We start from the raw sequence: 20676 nt of genomic DNA, 5'->3' as shown, positions 1-20676 counted from the left end.
TGGTTTTCTCTATTTTTAAATATATTTATTATTTTTTATGAATATGTAGTAATTTATTTAATCGAACCAAACAAACTATCAAATAAAAAACTAATGATTTGGTTGGATCCGCAATTAATTCGATTACGAAAATATTGATCAAAATCATATAATCCATATATACAACTATTCCAATTTTGGCTACTTCAATATGTATAGCATGCAAATATACCTAAGGAATTTAAGCAAAAAAAAATGTAAAAAGACCTCAATGGTGCCTCTCAATTTCGATATTTAGTAAATTGATCTCTCTAAAAGAAAAAAGAAGAAATTTAGTCATTGCCAAAGGTAACTAAGAGAACTAATAATAGCATTCACCATTTCAGTAAATATATCTTAGTTTTGCTTGGTATAATAATAAATGTAACCCTCAACATTAATAAATTTTGTCATTTTGATTTTAATTTTTAAAATATAAACAAATTTAGCCCTTATTGGATATAAACAAATTTAAAATTAAAAATCAAATTGATAGAATTTGTAAATATTTAAGACTAAATGAATTTATTGCTTTCACTCCTTGCATTGGTTTTAGAAGCCCTACACATTAAGCATTAGATGGCAATAAATGTTGAGACCAGGTTAAAGGATATTGCTACTACTATTCTCAAGCATATTGGAAGGGATTAAACAACAAAGAAACCACAATACATAAACCTGCAACTAAAAACAAACCGAAACTGAACTATCATAATTCTCCAAACCCACAAACCAGGCAAAGGCTAACAACAATATTATTTTTTTTGGTGAATTATAAGGGGAAGGCAAAGCCTTAATAATAGCACGACTAGCACGATTCGAACTCAGGCCATACCTGAGACGGTGAACACCCTGACCATCAAGCTAACAAACAGGGTTTAGGCTAACAACAATATTAAGAAGCTAACAAGTAACTATATTCCACATGAAGTGCATATCAAGAGGAAAAAAGAAATGCCTATTCCTCTCCTACTGGTTGACATATTATATGTTTCTCATGCTCTTGTCTTCCATTGATTAGAACCAGGCTCTCAACATAAGCAAAAAGGGATATGCAATGTGCGTAAACATTTAGGCAAGTATCGATCCTAAGCTTCTTAAGCTCTTGGGTGGAAAGGTCAAGCAGGACTATTTCATTATTTGTGCTTGAAAGAAACAATTCACCGGTTTTCCAACTCCAATGAGTGGCTAACTTCAGGAACAGATTCTATACTGAATTGTTTAGTCTATGCTTCTCCATTCATAACCCAGAAATGAAAATACTTCTCAGGTGCTATCCATGGTTCTATCGCTATGTATGCACTTGGGTAAACAATAGCACCAAGCGATCCATTAAAAACCAATAACTTAACACGGTATGAGTCTTCTGTATAACACCCAACAAATTCTGACATTAGTAAAATGGAAAACTTCTCATTAGCTATGTCAAATGAAACAATCGCGTCTTTATCTTCCCTCATCATTATTTTCCAATAAAAAATTCCATCTAAGTACCCCACTCTAGTGGTTGGGGAATATCAAAATTGGGTAATGAAATTTCCTTCCAAGAATCACTTTTGAGTGAATATAACTCAACTTGGCTTGCAAAACGAAAATCTGAAATTTCTTGTTCACTATCAAAATTAAGAGTAACAAATCGTATGAATTTGTAGTTATCAGTTTCGGAATCAAATCCGAAAGCAGCATCATTATACATGACATGTTGTAAAGTAAGGTAACCACGGGAAGGAGGACGTCGATCGGACTAAGGGTGGAAGAAGGATTTTAAACTCATTGGTTGATGGATTCAAAAAAGAAGGGTGTGGGAGTAACGATGGAGGAAGGATTTTAAACTCTCTGGTTGACGTATTCCAAAGAATGACAACTATTCTGTATACACCATAATCCATGACAAGCACCATAAACAAGAATATCATCATCCTTAAAAAAGGGTAAGTGAATGTTTTGTTTTATTAAAAAAATTTCATCCTTTTCGGTCGAAAGTTGAGAGAAAACATGGGTGTAGGTTTTAGCAACACGCTGTTGGAGGAGATTAAGATCGTTGTTTTTAAGGTTGTTGTGATAATGTTTGGAAACGAAATGTGGAGCTCGAAAAGAACACAAACACAATTAAAGCGAGTAAGGGATTTAACTGGAAGCTTTGAAAGAATTTCCATCATCAAAGCTTCTGACAATTCAAATCTTGGCCTCTTCATCTTCCTCTTGGCCCCTTCTCTGATATTATTTTTAATTCACTTGCAAATATAAATAATCTCGTAACCATGTTTTTCTACAAGTCAGGTGCCATCTATGGTGGAAAGGAAGCAAAGAAGACAAAGCATGTAATGCATTTAGGAAAGTTTCCTTATTTACAGGGCTATCCATGTGGAGAACAATCAAGGTAACTTCTAACCATTACCAAATTTACCTGCTAAAAACAAGGTAAATGGGTATATCTGGGAATTCAATCAAACTTAATTCTTATAAACATACATGCGAATATGATGAAATTGTATAACTTAATCTCTCTAAAAAAAATTTCTAACTTTATTATTGCATAAAACAATCCCATTCCTTTTTCATTCTAGTCCATCAAAATCAACAAAGTTGTATCATTTATACGAAATGAAGAACAAAAAGGTTTAGAAGATTCCATGGGAGCAAGGAGAAGATCAAAAGAAATTGAAGAGCAACCACTCACTAGCCTTCTGTTTTCCATGTCAGAAATTGTAAAACTTGGGATTATATTTGAAACTTTAACTTACAAAGATTTGAGTTTAATTTATATATTTATAAAATTAATTGACTTTGATTATATTTTAAACTAATCCTCATTTAATTAGTAAAAATATTTCTTTATATTATAAAAATATTATTTAATGAATTAAAAATAAGTATGTAAAATTAAAACCTATTCAATATAATTTTAATATTTACATTTACAATATTCAATATTTATGCTTAAAATGCATTAAATTCCACAAAAGACAATCCTACGATTAATTAGTCAAATTGATGTCAGCATACACCAATAGTTGCCATGAACATGCCGTGATTATCGCTGAGGATTAGTCTCAATTAAATTCCAAATCAAAACCCAATTAACACATCAAACATTATCAATTTACTCCATAATTTTTTAAAAAAGCTTAAAATGTGTTGTTAGTCCTTATACTTTTATAAAATTTAAGATTTAGTCCCTATATATTAAAATTTAAAAATTCAACCCTCTTAATCTTTCAATTAAAAAGTTTTCATCCAATCATGATAACTATTGGTAGTTTCCATTAAAATTTGACAACTCAACGAGTTTATTTTTTATTATACATGATGATAGTCTAATCAATATATACCAAATTGATGAATTTTAACAAGGAAATACTTATGATTAAAAAAATAAAAATCAAAACTTTTTTTTCTCTCAATAAGTGGGAGATCACTCATTATTATTCATTGGATTCCATTTTTTTTTCTTTTTGAAGAAAAAATAATGTAATCTTGGCTTTATTATACCCTACACGAGGGGTTGCATTTCTATAATAATAATTATTATTATATTTCCAGAAAAGAAATTGAATCATGAATTTATAATTAGATTTTTATATGACTTGATTTCTAAAGATTTTGGCTAGATTGTGAGTGATTTTATGCCTTTTGTCTCTCCCTTAACCCTACTAAAGAGGCTAAGCATGTGGTTCTAAAAATTTGTTTTATTTATTTTTACAATTTAGTTCATATTGGTTAAGCATATTAATTTTTATTTAATTATGGTTTTAATCCTTCTACCATGTTGAAAATTAGGGTTTAATCTCTTTAATTTAAATTGACATAATTTGATCATTCTATTTTTATAGTCTATGTTATTAAAATGACGACGTGGAAATTTCTTTACTGTTATTTGATCTCAACGATCAAATTATGCTCAACTAATAACATTTTAACAAAAGCAACTGCCAGCCTTATCAATTTGGACATACTAATAACATAATATAAATAACTAAAATCGTAATTACACCAATTTATTTTTTAAAAAATCCAAAAGGAAGGTTTAGGTTATCACTTGTTCCCTAAGGTAAAATCATTTGACATAAGTGCTTCTAGGAAATTAAAGATCATCATTGCATCTAGCAATCTTCTTGTTGATATATATATATATAGATAGATATAGATATCTAATAATCAATTTTTGAAAAAAAATTACAATATTTGATGTAACCCATATTAAAATTCCAAATATGATAATTACACTAATTTGCCTTTATCAATAAAAAAACCTATTTGTTTCACCGATATCTTATACATATATCAATAATGAAATGAAATATCTAATTAAATCCAGTTGGGTTTGAGTCATTTAAAAAATTTTCGGAATCATGTCTCGACTAACTCAATTCGTGAACATATTTATAAAAAAAAAATAGTAAAAATTAGGGAGAATTGAAAGATAAGAGCAAAACATATAATTGTTGCCTTAATTTTTTTCTACATGATCAAAATCCAAAAATTATTAACAAAAATCCAAAAAATAAGATCAATAATATCGGTCCCTCACTACCAACAATCCAGGGCAAAGAATGTCTTATTACCTCAATCTTAGACATTAAAAATCTTTTTTAAAATACTAAGAATCTTTTGTAATAAAACAAACCCACAGCCCTAAATAAAAAATCAAAATAAAAAATTAAATTGAAAAAATATATTAAAATATTTTCAATGAACGTGCATTACATGATTGGATTTGAAGGGAGATTGGGTTCATTCTCTTGAGTCTTATTTCATATTTTATTTAATTAAAAAGATCTAAATAAACAAAAATATTATAATAATTAATAAATGTTTAGCAATACACTTGTCGTGATACAAGATATGAAGTTAATATTATATTTTAAGGGTGAATTACACCCAATGTCACTAAACTATTAGCAAGTGTACGTTTTGATCACTCAATTTCGTAAGTTGTAAAATAGTCATTAAATTGTTTGAAACTTGTCATTTAAGTCACTGAACTATTTAAAAAATTTTATCTAAATTATTGGGCTATTAATTTTTTTTTTAAATAGTTTAGCTCACAAGCTCGAAGCGACGACTTGATGATTAATAGTGTGAATCAGTACCCTTAAAAAAGTTGTTTAGATTTTAATTCACAAATTCATATTCATAAAAAGAAATTTGAATTGTAAAAGAGAAGGGAAAAGAGAGTTCTCGATTGAAGCAAGGAATGATAACGATTTTAACAAACCCAATGACTCAATTGAAATTTTTTAAGTTAAATAACTAAAACGTAAATTTATTAACAACTTAGTGACATTAATTGTAATTTACCCTTAATAATAAAAAATCTATTATTTGAGAAGATATAAATAATTTTGAGATTAATTAAATTAATTAAGAATACATTATAATATTTGATTTGGAGAATAATAGCACCGCAATGGCGGCCGAGGGAAATAGATTGTACCCCAAACCACCATGCCTTAAGACATCAATCAAGTTGTCGGTCGCATGCTGTGGCACAAGCCATGTTTAAGTTTACTTTTTTTCCTTCTAATTTTGATTAAAGGTGTTTGATTAATTATTTATAAAATAAGTTAAAGGCATATTCTTATCCATTTAATTTCCCCAAAACTTTTTGCTTTTCAAGATTTGGGAATTTAATTTTAACTTTATTTATATCTGAATTATTGTTAATGTAAGAGAACGTAAATTTGAGTATATTGAAACATCTTTATTTTCTTATTAAATAAGACATGTGTCACTCTTTAAAATTTTACATGCAGAATTTAAAAACTCTATTCGTAAAGTACGGAATAATTTTCCTAATTAATCAATTTCGAGTACACTTTAACTTTTTTATAAAGAAGTTATAAGTATAGATACGAGTATAACCATAGTTATAATTATTCGAATCAATCAATACAATACATTATCAGATTGATAATTAAAATATATAATCTAAAATAAATCAAAGTTAACGAATAAATGGTTGGATGCAATGGTAAAGCACAGGTTTGAACTTTGTAAATTACACTATTGAGATGAACAGTCACGAATTCCGAACACAGATCGTAATTAAAGTTGTTGAGGTGGTTGACATTTGGGCATAATAATATTTTAATGAACATTGAATTTAACTTTTTTTTAATGCTTGTTGAAATAAATAAATAAAAACAAAATATTTAAATATTATGCCAAAAAAATTAACTATTGTCGGGTAGTAAATAGCTGTCAAAAATTTAATTTCACCTTTTTGGAGAAAATTTAGGAGAAAAGGATGGTGGAAATTGGGATGTCAAATTGTCAATATATACATATCTAATCGTATACGTGGGACAAATGGGAAAAAAAAAATTAATTCTAAATTTCCATCCCTCACTCTATTAAAATTAAAAATTAACCCCCTTTACTTTAATTTATCAAACTTTGGTCCTCATATTTTAAATGAAAATTGATAAGTTAATCCGTGATAAACACAAGAACTTAAACTATTAATTTTTGCTAATTTTCAGGTACAATTTAACAACAAGGTTTCACAGTGTTGCCCAACTGAATTAACTTCTCTTTAATTTTTTTAATTCTAAATTTTATCCCTCTATTTTATTAAAATTGAAAATTAATCCCAGCTCGTATTGTAAAGAAAATTGAGAAGTTAGTCTAATTATTGACAAGCACGAGCATTTAAATAATCGATTTTAACTGATTTGTTGCATATAAATTTAACAGTGTTATCCAATTAGACTAATTTCTCAATTTTAATAAAATAAATGGATGAAACTCAGAATTACACACACAAAAAAAAAAGATTTTCTTTGTTGAATTGAAGTCCAAAAATTGTAGGACCCATTTAACTGAAAATTGGTGAGTTGAGATACATCTTATTCTGCCAGGCTTTCATTTTCAAGTTTCAACCTTTTTGAAAAAGATGTTCCTTTAAGTGAAAATAACACAATTGAATTAAATTTTAAATTAATTTGCAGGATTTTTCTATATTGGGTTACTTGTAATTGTCGTATTTTCCCATTGACTTTCTTGTTTTTTAGCTCACACAAACTTAGAAAATTATTAATGTTAATAAATTAAAAGGTAATCATGTGAATGTCAGCTTCATTTTCTATCTGTTTTTATAAGTCAAAAAGCTTGAAAAAGGTATGGATTAAGTACAACGGTCTTAAGGAAACATTGAAAGAAGTACACAATTAATGTAGATAAAAAAAATATTAAAATATACAAATTGAGTAAAAAATAGGTTTATTTTTATTAACTTTTAAGTATATAATTTTCTTGAGACATCAAAAGTCCTAACGATCAAATAAAAAGGTGATTAATATATGTTGAATATCGAATTCTGAATATTTATCGACGTTTTCAAAAGATAAAAAAATTCATAATAATTAAATAAAAAGTGATTAGCATATGTCGAACATCGAATTTTGAACCTTTATCAACCTTTTCAAGACATCAAACATCTTAATAATCGGATTAAAAAAAGACTAACACATACTAACTTTTATCAACCTTCTCAAGAGATCAAAAAAATCCTAATAATCAGATAAATGCGACTAGCATATGTTAAATATCAAATTCCAAACTTTTGTAAACTTTTTTAAGCTAATACTTGAATAAAAAGTGACTAGCATATACCCAATATCAAATTCCTCGAGACATCAAAAACTTAATAAATAGATAAAAATAAACTTGTGAATTTAGATTTTGGGTCAAATTAATTTAGATTGAGTCAATTTGAGTTTTAAAATTTTTGTGACATTATAAAGTTAAAATAATTAGATTGAATTAATTTCAGATTAATTATTTAAATATTTCCAATTAGAAGAAATTCCATATTTATATGATTAAATTTTTTTCAATTAAAATAAAAATCAGATCCATTGACTGGTTTAAAATTAGTCACTTAATATAACATGGGTGTTAAGTTAGAATACAAAAGCTAAGAATAGTATATATATATATATATATATATAAACACATACATGTATATTTGTTGATTAACCAAAGATTTGAGAAATATTTCTGTATATATATATATGCTTGAAACAAAGACAGAGAGAGAAAAGCGTGCAAACACGACAGGGACAAAGCAAACCACGTTACAAAGGGACCAAAGTGGTCGGTTGTTGATTGACATTGTTCACCAGCTATCTTCTTCCTCTTTTTATCTCCCTTTCATCCCAATCCTCTCTTCTTTACTACTTTCATACTTTCCTATTTTTCAGTGCCAAAACACACACAAAAACCCCCATTTTTTTCTTTCATCAAATGAGGAAACTTTGTCCAAATTATGATCTCCCAGATGGGTTGGAAACAGTCTTGGAAGTACCAATCCCTGAAGAAATGTTTGTTTCAAACAAGACAAGCAATCACCGTTCATGGCAAAACATGAAATCATGGATGACTTTAAAACCAAACACCGAACAACAAAGACCTTCAATGGTGACTGTTTTTGGTGGTAGGAACACAGAGATTCAACTCTTGCTTGGTGTTATTGGTGCTCCATTGATCCCTCTCCCTATCAATCATAATGATAATTTCATTACCAAGAACATAAAAGATCATCCCATTGTAAGAAGATTTTTAAACTTTAACATTTCCAAATCAAAATCTTGTCTTTTTTTATGTTTATGAACTTTGGGTTTTGTTTCATTTCGTAGGAAGCTTCAATGGCGAAATATATAGTGAAACAATACATTGCTGCGGTTGGTGGTGAAAAGGCATTGGGGTGTATCGATAGTATGTATGCTATGGGGAAAGTGAAAATGGCTGCTTCGGAGTTTAGTGCCGGTGAAGGCAGTGTGAATAGTAAGGTTGTTAAGGTGAGGAATTTGCGGCACGGCGGCGGTGGTGAGGTCGGTGGTTTCGTTTTGTGGCAAAAAAGGCCGGAGCTTTGGTGCCTTGAACTGGTGGTTTCCGGTTGTAAAATCAGTGCCGGTAGCGATGGGAAAGTGGCTTGGAGACAAACACCTTGGCACCATTCTCATGCTTCTAGAGGTCCACCTAGACCCCTCCGGCGGTTCTTACAGGTATCGAATCGGATCAAACCTTTCTTCATCATTCGATCCGACATATTCGGGTTCTTAATTGATTTGGGTCATTTTACTTTTGCACTTTTCACTGGTTTCCATTGATTTCCATGTTTAATTTTTAAAGTATTAAATTAAAATTTTATGTTTTTGGAAGGTTAATTTATAATTTTATAAAATTCAAAGGGAAAATAATCTATTTTGCTTTTGGGAATTTGGGTCAGTGTTTCATGTGAACAATTATTCATAAACTTTTGACCTATTACTTGCAATATGACCCACTTCAATCTGTTCTATGGCATGGTAAGTTCGGACTTACTCATGTCTGATACTCGTATCAGATACATAATTTATGATTTTGTCGTCTTTCAGTGTGATTTTGTTTACTAAATATCATCTCATGCCACTTGGTAGGGTCTTGATCCGAGATCGACGGCAAATCTGTTCACGAATTCGGTTTGTGTTGGTGAGAAAACGATCGATGACGAAGACTGTTTCGTCCTAAAACTAGAGGCCGAACCTTCGGCGTTACGAGCTCGAAGCAGCACCAACGTAGAGATCATTCGTCACACGGTTTGGGGTTGCTTTAGCCAAAGAACCGGTCTCTTGATCCAACTCGAAGACTCCCATCTCTTACGTATCAAATCCCCGGGGAACGATGGTGTCTTTTGGGAAACAACAATGGAGTCCTCTATCCAAGACTACCGAACCGTAGATGGTATCAACATCGCGCATGCTGGCCACACTCGGGTCTCGTTGTTCCGGTTCGGGGAGAACTCCGAGAGTCATTCGAGGACTAGGATGGAAGAGGTTTGGACAATTGAAGAAGTCGATTTTAACATCAAAGGGTTGTCGACGGATTGCTTTTTGCCCCCCGGGGATTTGAAGAAAGAAGAGGAAGGGTTCGGGATCGTCCCAAGTGACGTACGATTGCCGTTTAAGCTCAGAAACGATCGCTCTAGTAGGGTTCATGGATCCAAAATTGTTGCCATTGATGTTGATGAATGTCACGATATATCATCCTCAGATGATGATGATGATGATGATGAATTGTTTTAAATTTGAATTCCTTGTAATATTAATTTGTAAATATTGATACTATAATATGTATCCAATTTGTAGCCCTCAGCATATGAAAAATGCCAAGTTTTGTGTATTTGAGACCTTAGTTTTTTTCTACAATATATTTTGTATAATTTTTCCCCATTTTATGAAAACAATATAAAGATATAAATTATACTTTGGATGGATGTAGGATCAAGTTATTTGTAGATTTATTGATTAGGTGAGTCGAATTAATTTTGACTTGGATCAATTTAAATAAAGTCTTTAGTTTCGAATAATTTCGAGTTTAAGTCATTTAGGTTAAAAGGTCATATTTTTTGGGTTGGATCATAACAGTACAGTGGAGTGAAAATCTAAAAAGGTGCCAATGGCATCTTGGTGAGCGGTAAGTCTACGGGAGAGACTCTTAATTGGCGCAGCAAGGGTTGAGTTGAAGAGAACCTTTCAAAATAGAGAAAGCAAAGCCTTAAAAAAAGGTAAAACAGAACAAAAGGAAAAGGCAACCAAGGATCAGTGTCGCCGCCCATCACCATCCCTAGCGGCTCAAGCAACCACCGATCCATTGTCGGAGGACTTGACAGTGTCATTGTCAACGTTGGTCCCTCCTCAAAAAGTTCTACATCAGAAGGTGGGAAATGAGCCCCAAGGAACTCAATCCATCCCCTTGACAAGGAGGCAACACAGCATCCCCAAAGTAACGTCAGTGCCATAACCCATTGTTTTCAAAACCAAATTAAATCAATCAGGGTATCAATCCAAAGAGAAGTTGAATCGGTTGACCTACGAATTAGTATTAACCGATTAAACCAAGTTAAAAAATCAATTAAACCAAAAATCAATAACTAAATCGATTCAACCACCAGTTTAATTCTAAAAACTTTGTTGTCACCACTTACACTGCCCTTTAGGGTCACCAGACCACCCAAACCAACACCAAAAGAGTTAATACTCTAGAGATGACGAAGAAAAAGGGAAAACGAAAAGGGGAGGAGGGAGGGAAAGACGGCGGCAGCAAGCCGACGAGAACGAAGCAGCTTTCCGCCAAGTACACCATAAAATATTTACACCAAATTCAATACAAAAATTATTTACATTTTCTCACAAATACAACTCACAAACATCTTAATTGCTTTTACCACATTCAAAAAAAAAAGCATTTGTTGTAAACAAGCTCCAATATGCAAAATATAAACTACAAAGCGTTTGATAACCTTGCTTGTGTGAATTTAAACCCAGCAAAAACCATAACTTACACACTTCATTCAATCTTGAGGATACTAATATAAACATCATACTTACGGCTTTAACTATCGTGAGTACCTGAAAATGGAGCTCGATCGTAAAATCAAGAGGCTCGTCAAGGCACCATCTTGATCATCGTATCGTACACAGGTGCCGCAAGCTTGGATACAAAGCATTTCAAGATGGTACATTGAAGCGAAAGAGCCAAGAGATAACAAAGGCGAAAACCATACAGGCTAACAGGAAATTGAGAAACCGATGACCTTGCCAAAAGTTTCGGGTTTCCGCACCATGAATGGAAACAGGAGCTGTTGTTGCTGCTGTTGTTGCAGAATCATTCGGTTCGTTCCATGGCTCCATTGTGTCGGTTTCGTTTGCAGCAGCAACAACATTCTGAGCTGTTGATCCGCAAATCTCACAAGTTCTGAGATAATGAGACATTGAAACATTTAAGATACAGATTGTTCATCTATGTTACTCGGATTTGAGAGTAAATGTCAAACACAAGCTTCCGCCTAACTTTTTCCATACATTGAAATATCATACACTTATACTATGTCGGAATATGTTTAGAATGTATCAAACACGACTACTTCAAGAAAAATGAAACACAAAGATTGCTAAGGCAATAAACAGCACCGAGACCACGTAGTTAAAGTGTCATGTCTCTATACCATGTCTAGTTATACATTATACACAAGTGTTAAACACGGATATTTCAAGAAAAAAAATGAAGGATCAAAGTAATATAGAATGAATATGTTGATTATCCGCACCTTTGAAGATAAACCCACTTTTAGAAAAAGTATCATGGAGACCCTTGTACTTGCATTTTTTTCTGTCTACTTAAAAAATAGGTAAATTAATTCCTATATATTATAGATCAAATAGCAAATTGGTCTTTTCTATTAAAAATTTTATTCATTTGTACTGTTAAAAACTATCATAACTAACAGAATAATCAAACAATGACATATGATATGTCACGTGTATCAAATTGTAACAGCAAAAATGGATGAAACTTTTAATAGAAAGGCCAATTAACTTTTTGATCTAATGTATAAGAACTAATTTACCCTGGACAAAAATGCAATTCAACTCCTAACTCAGAAAACTCAATGTTACTTTAATCACCCACTTTCTTTGTTTCGTCTTTCTCGACAAGATAACACATTAAAAACACTTATGTTTAACCTATTTGGTTACGGATAAGGACATGAACCAACTAAACTAAACCCGACATAAGTAAAACCAAATTCGATATTCAAACTAGAGTCCTTACTTTATAATCTAAGAAAACAGAGAAAAAATATTCTTTGTTTATATATTCTCCCCCATTGTATTCCCGGGCCATTAACAACAAAAGATTCCTCGACTTTTTTTTCTTACAGAACAAAACCAAAAATAAAAACATAAAAAAAGGGCAAAAAAAAAACAGAACCAAAATAACCTTAAAAAAAACATCATGGATCCACCATTGTTTTGACCACTTTTTCAATTTATTTACATAAAGCCCTTGCATTTCCACATTTCAGTCCCAAAAATCACTGAAGATTCAAGCAAGATATACATAAATCATGACAGTGAAGACAAAATACGGTGACAATGTTTGATGAATTACTTACCTGTTTCCTTTGATTTTGAACCAAGCTTCAGCACAATGTTTATGAGCAGCAGCCAAATCATCCTTACAAGAACAACCTAACTTAATAGGAACACCAGATTCATGGTTGGTCGGGTCCAAAGTGAGATGACAAATCCTGCAATCTCTTTCCAGTTCTTTTGCTAAATGTGACTTGGTTTCGGACACTACCCCAGACTCAAGATCCAGTTCCAGAGAAGAAGAAGAACCGTGACGGTTGCTATCTTCTTGTTCCTCGTTACCTGTCAGGTTTCCTTCTTGTTGCTCTGTTCCTTCATCAACAACGTCAATGGCGATGATGACCCCTTGGGGTTGTTTTGGTAAAGATTGTTCCATTTAGGTTAAGACCCAGTTTTTGAATCCTCATGTAATTGTTCTTACAAACAAAAAATTCATCAAATTTTCCGACAGTAAAGCTACTTGAGTTTAACTATGCATTAGTAGCTCTGTTTGTTTTACAGAGGCTTTTTCTTTTGGCTGGTAAACACGGTTTTAAGAATGGTAGGTGTTGTCCCTCTTTTCTCTCTCTGCGAAACAAAGAGAGAGAAACATGAACAAGAAGAAAAGATCTCATGTAGAAATATACATAGAAAATATTCTATAAACCAACTTGGCAGAAATTTTTAAAGTACTATTTGTTGGATAATCGGGTAAATTTAACAATGGTTGGTATTAAGTTTAGGGTGCTTATAGATAAATTTATTTTCGAATTTTATCTTTTAATTCCGATGGTAGTTTTGTGAGATTCACGAAATAAGAGCATCTTAATACTCATTTTATTCACAAATGTGGTGGTGAGGTACTTTCACTCCATAAATCTCTTGAAGTTTTCGTCGGAATCAATAGATAAAATTCAATGATAAAATCAAACACAAATACTCGAGTTTGATATTAACTATTGTCGGAGGTTCGATCAATTATCTAACAGATGACAGTTTGATTTTTTTTTCTCCAAATTACTTAAAGTAAATTTTTTTAATTCACATCATTTGAACTTAAATCAATCAAAACACGATAAAAGTATCATAAAGAGTTTTATACTATGGGTCAAATTTTATTTTACTCGAGGAGTAAATTAATTTTTTATATTTAAAAATTCATGTATTTCTAATTAAAACTAGCTTAATTAATAAAATAATCAAACAATTACATATGGTACTTCATTTTGACCTACATAACTAGTTTTTAATAATAAAAATAGATAAAAATTTTAACAAGTGAATTAATTTATTTTTTAATCTAATACATAAAAATTGAATTATTTGTTTTTTAAATATTATTACCATAAAAAAATTAATATAATGATAGTAGTTGATTGAAGTGACCCAAATGAAGCAATCATGTTGTCTATATAAGTAAGTGTGTTTTAATTACACATCATTCGATTTTGATGCCACACATCCCAAAAACCCTGTAAGAAGGAACTTAAGCAGAAATTCCGAAACTACCCCTGTTTTTTTAATAAAATTTTGTAGTTATATAGGGTATTCTCGACTTTGAAAAGGAATTTATTGATCTTATAGAAAAATAACACCTCATCGATACAAACAAATAATAATAATTAAAAAGCGTACCACAATTTAATAATATCTTCTCAAGTACTTTTAAGCATGCTCGCCTCCAATCAATGCTTTAATTGGATTACAAACTAATTAGTTAATTTTAAAATACGTATAAATCAATTAATTAAATTATAAATTAGTTAAACCAAATAATTAAAAAAATTTAATATTTTTATTTTTATGAATTTTTAGTAATATATTCAATCGAAATAATACTTTACTAGTTTCTGAACCTATGATCAAAATATCCAAAACGGAAGGATTTTTTTTCCCAAGTTAGTACCTTATCTTAACAATTATTTTCGCAACTGAGATCTGAATTTTAAGATTTTCGAGAAAATATCAATAATTAACTTAAACCAAAAGAAATTTATATTTTAATGTGAAAATAATTATCAAATTCGAGTAATCACCAAATTCAATCACCAAAAAATGATTTAATTTTTTTTTTTGTCGTAACCAATATATCCATTGCCGACAATAATAATTAATAGATTCACCACGATTACCTTCTAAAAACCTAAACAACTAACCATAAAATATACTTCATTCTCGAAATCAAAAATCCAACTATCAACCGTTTGATGAACCAAAAAAATCTATCAACTTTAAATTGAGCGTGTGACAAAATAATTCAGTATGGATAATAGAAGGATGGATTTTGATGGGTGTTTTCAGAACTGGGTCAAAGACAAAAACAGCGGCAGACACGGCCTGCCACCATCCTACATTATTGTAATTTTTGAGAATATAAAAAGTTATCCATCACAATTCACCCTTCACACCTAAGCAAACAATTTGCTTTTCTTCTTCTTACTTTTTCAGAATTGAAATACAATGGACTTTATTATGATCTTACAATCTTTTAGAGAAATTATATAAAAAAGTTTGTCAAGACTCTTGCTTTGTCTCCTCTAGTGCTATCATCGATAATTTCTTTTTAATAATCTCATTATAAATTTTGATTATATCTATTTTTTTAATATGATACCTAGAACTAGGTATAACTCCTCCCCAACTCATACATAGAAGGATAATGTACTTCAGCGTGCTTGAACTCACATTCTCCTACGTTGATAACAATGCTCATACCAATCGATTCAAAACTCAATCGGCTGCCATCGATAATTATATACACAAACATTGTTGATTCAATTAGTTGAGTATTAATTAATTCCTCATTTAATAAACAAAACTTTTAACCTTTTTTATAAAACCAATAACCTATAATTTAGGACCCATATATTTCGCCTAAACTTTTTATATTATATGCGGTGCGTTTATTCGCGGTTAGAGTAAAAATAGCGGTGACGGTGAGATTAGATACTGCAATGACACTATAACGTGAAATAAAAAGTAAGCTAAACGCACCGCACCCCACCGCCCATCCAAACACACCCTAAGTGTAATCAAAATGTTTTTTTTATCGAAATTAAATTGTATTATTTTTTACGATAGTAAAAATGTAATTTCACCATTTTAATAACTTATATCATTATAATTTTTAAAATATTAAATCAATTTTTTATCATTTTTGAGGGCAAAAGTGTAATTTTACTATTACTAATTTAAAATTTTATAAATTATAAAGGAACCTAAATAAATAAATAAAAATCATTTTAAGGGGTTGGGGCCCCTGCTAGCCTCTTGTTTTTGCCACTGCACATATATGAACATGAAAACCACAAATTTAGAATATAAATATCTATTTAAAAAATAATATATAATAAATAATAAAACGTATAGTTTGAAACTAATTAATAATAACACATGAAATATGTACGTTATTAAAATGGAAAAGACAGAATAAATTGTTTATCATAGTGTTACCATCGATCTTGAGTCAATGTTGAGATAATAAAGTATTCATAATAAAATTAAAATGTATAAAAATATCAAAACAAAGTTTTAGCCTAGTGATAAATTAAAAGTTTTACTAATGTAATTGGTTTGGGTTTAAATTCTACCATATGGATTCTTTTATTGATTTTTTAATCGAGTTGATAACCAGATTAAAGAGTGACACCAACTCAACCGACTTTTAAAAATTAGTATAGATGATAAAATTAAAGCATTTTATCTAGGGATAAAAGCAACTTTCTGTCTTTGAATTTGTTTTTCAATTTAATCCTTGATTTTATTTTAGATTGGATCTCTTATGATAATATGATATTGTACCAGGTTGTTACTTAAAAATTTATAATTTTATATAAACATGCATGAATTAAAATTGAAAAAAAAAATCAAAATTTAAGATTAATATAAAAGGATTTTGATGGACCAAATTGAAAAAAAGAAAAACTTATTTTTAGACGCTATAACCTTGTCCCTTTTATCTATCGGCAGAAAAGGAGGTTTTTCATTTTTCCAGAAGATAATGAGCAGCTCCAAGAACTTTGTCTTCACTGACCCTCTAACAACTGTCTCGTGATATGATTGGTCAGTTCTTTACTTTTTTGGTTACAACGTTAGGGTTATCAAAAATATAATTTACATGAATTATCATTACCTAAAACGATTTTAAGTATTTGATTATATTTTGTTCTTTTTATTAAAAATAAATTAATTAATTTTTGCGTTTTAAATTTTAACGTATAAAAATTGATTTACTCATTTTTTAGTAAAAATGATAAAATATAATATGATTCTTAATGCAAACTTCCATGGTTGTTTTACCAATATGATTACTATGAAAAGATATATTATACATCGAAATGTACACACACAAAAATAGGTTCAATTTTGCTATTAGTATTTGTACTTTGTAAAACTTGTGCGTTTAATCCCTATGCTTTAATTTGATAAGATCGAACTACTTAATTTTAGTCTTTGTACTTGTTAAATATGTTTAGTTAAATTCAATTACTAATTTTATACTATGCGTATAGTTGTAAATTTTAAGTTTCTATATTAATCGAATTTCAAAATTTTAGTCTACATTAACTGAATTTTAACTAGCAATATGCAAAAATAAAAAGCTAATAGCAAAACTTGATTGAATGAATTTAATAGTTATTATTTGAAAAGTACTAAAAATTTAAATTTTAAAAAATATAATGACTAAAAATACCAAATTAAAATATCGAGACTAAATTCACAATTTTTGCAAACAACAAAGATTAATAGCTGACTTTAATCTAAAATTTAAGAAGCATTTTACCTGAAAAAAACAGCTAAGAAAAATGCAAACATTAGGTTAATTATCGAGCAACATATTTTACACATCTTCACCTAAAACCAAAATTTATGATCTCTTTATCAGAAGAGATCAAATATGGAGTTTTGCATACTGTAATATATATATATAAAAACAACTCAGCAATATATCATTCTATACCCTCCAATATAAAAAACCATAGGTCAAAAAAAAATTTAAGAGCAATATGGTCACTCTTTTATATATACTGATTCTTCATCATCTTTAGCTCAAACCCTCGACTTCAGATCGCATTGTACATGTTTGTGTCGGTAGAACTTCCGTTGACATTCCGGTTAATTTACTCTGTCCATCGGTGAAACACATAGGGTCACTCTTTGTGTGTATATCCGATCCTTGAGACATTCTCTGGCTTGTTGCATTGCTCGGGATCCTAACGCAACTGTTCTCGAGACCGCTTTTTATCCATGCGATATTGTTCAAATCGGTTGCTATGGAGATTAGTTCGTGACTTGAAAAAACGTGGGGCTCCTCAAAGTCAACGAACTCAGGCCCTAACAATGAAGTACGGGAATGACCCCCACATGGAGTTGAACAGCAACCAAAACCACATCGCAATGGAATGATGGGTTCACAACGAAGATCTTCTAGGATTTTTCCAACTCCCCAGTCTGGCCTGGATGATTGAGCCAGAGGCCCTTGCACCGGGATTCTACTTGTCATTCCAGATTCAGTTTTAGAACTGCTAGGAGTGTTATAACGGCTGAATGCACTAACACGTGCAACTGGACGACAAACGGCAGGATGGTTTTTCGGTTCAATGGCAAACTGATCCTCTTGTATCGGAGGTTTGTCTTCTTGTAAGTTCGGTCTATCGTCCATCACCATATCTCTTCCTTCAAGATGTTTGAAGTGGTTTACATCTCCGACCGAAAGTGTTTCTTCCGAGGAAGCTTTTGTTCTCTCAAAGCCTCCATCTTCCATCGTATCAGCTGGTCCAGGCTTAAACCTACCTAGCTCCATGCATCGACGTCTTAACGTAGAGTTCCAATGGTTCTTAATAGCATTATCAGTTCTACCTGGAAGGAGCTTTGCTATCGAAGCCCATTTGTTGCCATGGATTGCATGAGCCGAAATTATGATACGATCCTCTTCATCTGCATAGTTGAAATTCCATATCAGAAAATATTCACTTTTACAGCATCTTTTCTAACAGCTGCATAATGACAGCAAGACGGAAACCTCTGACTCATCTCGAAAAAAAACTCTCATAACATAAAGGCAAACTCGGACGCATGACCACAAACCTTAGTATCATAAGACTCTGGTCCGTTAATGAAAAGGAAGCTGAAATTAGGAGTGTTGCTCTAAGTGATGATTTACGCATGCATAAGGCAATAGAAATCTGTCACTAAGATCGACTAGACAAAGATGCATTGTTCTACATACACCACACCGACTTTATCTCCACTCTCCGGGAATAATTAACAAACAATATGATACTTATCTCCTAAAATGTACATATTACCCCGAACATTCTTTTGTGAGATTGTGGGTGGGAGTGATCATTTCAGCTTCAACTCACTTCCGATGGCACCCAAAGACACGTTCATTACACACGAGAAGGAAAAGGAATGGCATTATTCTAAGTATACGACATGTAGCAGAAAAGGGTTACAAGTAAAATGAACTGGCATATGGCGATAGCGATGATTTCAGCTTCAACTCGCTTCCAATGGCATAAGAAAAGAATACCAATGGTGCTCTCGATAACAGGCATTGTACTGAATACATCTTCGTGAACTAGAACAAGCCGATAAGACAACAATTTTCAGTAAGGACTAATAGATATCACACTCTAGAACTTAAATTTCCTTCTAAGAAACAAAGATACAACCTTTACAATACAATGTAACAAATAAAGTACCAAAATCCAACAAAACTTGGAACAGTTGCAGCATTTGTTTAAAACCAACTAAAAAACCAAACATCATCAATCAATCAAACATTAATCCAAATGTAAACAAAAAAAAAAGAGAATAAATAAAAACACAATCTTTTTTCACTATCTAAATCAAAAATAAAAACAAAGAACCAACAACCACCCATTTAAGAACAACCAAAACCCAAACTAAAAAAACCCAAATCCTCATTCAAATAAAAGAAGAAAAAAGTTACCAGTAAAAGGCTTGCGCTTAAGGCAAGGGTCAAGCTGGTTACACCAACGAAGCCGACACGATTTCCCAGACCGACCCGGAATTCCTCGGGCGATCAAACTCCAATTCCTCGCCCCGAACTTCGCCACCAACCGACTCAACACGGCGTCTTCCTCCGGTGACCACGGCCCTTTCACTCTTGTATTATTATTATTACTACTACTCCCACCACCACCACCAACACCACTGCCCCCACCGCCACCAAGCTCCGACTCAGCCACAATAAGCTCCAACTCATCACCACCGCTACCAGAACCACTACCACCACCCGCCGGCGAGTCTTGACGGTTGCTTTCTTTTTCATCCTCCATATTTTGGGGCTTTTCTTTTTTCAGTTTATATTTTTTTTCTTTTCCTTTTTTGCTCCTTTATTGTTACCCACCTGCCCAACTGCAAAATAATCCTTTTTCTCGGTCTTCTTTGACAAAATGACAGTTATATCCTTTCAAAACGGTGACGTTTCTTATTTTCTTATTGTCGTTTTTGACTTGGGTTGACTTCTGTTTTAGTGGGACCCAGTTTGTTATTGGTCAATTACGTTCTAAACCCTTTCAATCAATGTTTGGTAATTAGGTTTTCGTTGTAATAATTGACTAATATTTGGGGTGTTTTGGGTATCCTTGATTCGGTTATTTGGTGGGCCAGATCGCATGAGAAACCGCCTTCAGTTTTTCGTCTTATGAAGTTGAATAATGTAGACTTTCGTTTTATAATTACAACTTTACCCTTTTGGGCTTTTGTGTTCAAATATGGGTTTTGCGCC

The 20676-nt window shown here is 31.4% G+C and overlaps 3 protein-coding genes across 3 annotated transcripts; 1 reads left to right on the top strand and 2 right to left on the bottom strand.

Annotated features, from left to right (window-relative positions):
* The first annotated feature begins 7984 nt into the window (after positions 1 to 7984).
* LOC107935415 (uncharacterized) lies at positions 7985 to 10266 on the top strand. The gene is made up of 3 exons (XM_016868018.2): positions 7985 to 8571; positions 8661 to 9029; positions 9444 to 10266. The coding sequence occupies exons 1-3, from the start codon at positions 8269 to 8271 to the stop codon at positions 10086 to 10088; spliced, it is 1317 nt and encodes a 438-aa protein (XP_016723507.2). The 5' UTR covers positions 7985 to 8268; the 3' UTR covers positions 10089 to 10266.
* Positions 10267 to 11165: 899 nt separating this feature from the next.
* On the bottom strand, positions 11166 to 13810 carry LOC107935474 (uncharacterized). The gene is made up of 2 exons (XM_016868091.2): positions 12962 to 13810; positions 11166 to 11760 (listed from the first exon to the last, which is right to left on the bottom strand). Exons 1-2 carry the CDS (start codon positions 13312 to 13314, stop codon positions 11514 to 11516), a joined length of 600 nt encoding a protein of 199 aa, XP_016723580.1. The 5' UTR covers positions 13315 to 13810; the 3' UTR covers positions 11166 to 11513.
* Positions 13811 to 17721: 3911 nt separating this feature from the next.
* On the bottom strand, positions 17722 to 20312 carry LOC107935473 (transcription factor MYB1). Its single transcript, XM_016868090.2, has 2 exons — positions 19876 to 20312; positions 17722 to 18854 (listed from the first exon to the last, which is right to left on the bottom strand). The coding sequence occupies exons 1-2, from the start codon at positions 20222 to 20224 to the stop codon at positions 17962 to 17964; spliced, it is 1242 nt and encodes a 413-aa protein (XP_016723579.2). The 5' UTR covers positions 20225 to 20312; the 3' UTR covers positions 17722 to 17961.
* Between the last annotated feature and the right edge of the window lie 364 nt (positions 20313 to 20676).

This window comes from Gossypium hirsutum, chromosome D10 (assembly GCF_007990345.1).
Source record: "Gossypium hirsutum isolate 1008001.06 chromosome D10, Gossypium_hirsutum_v2.1, whole genome shotgun sequence".
NCBI lineage: Eukaryota > Viridiplantae > Streptophyta > Magnoliopsida > Malvales > Malvaceae > Gossypium > Gossypium hirsutum.
This window is presented reverse-complemented; position numbering and strand designations above follow the sequence as displayed.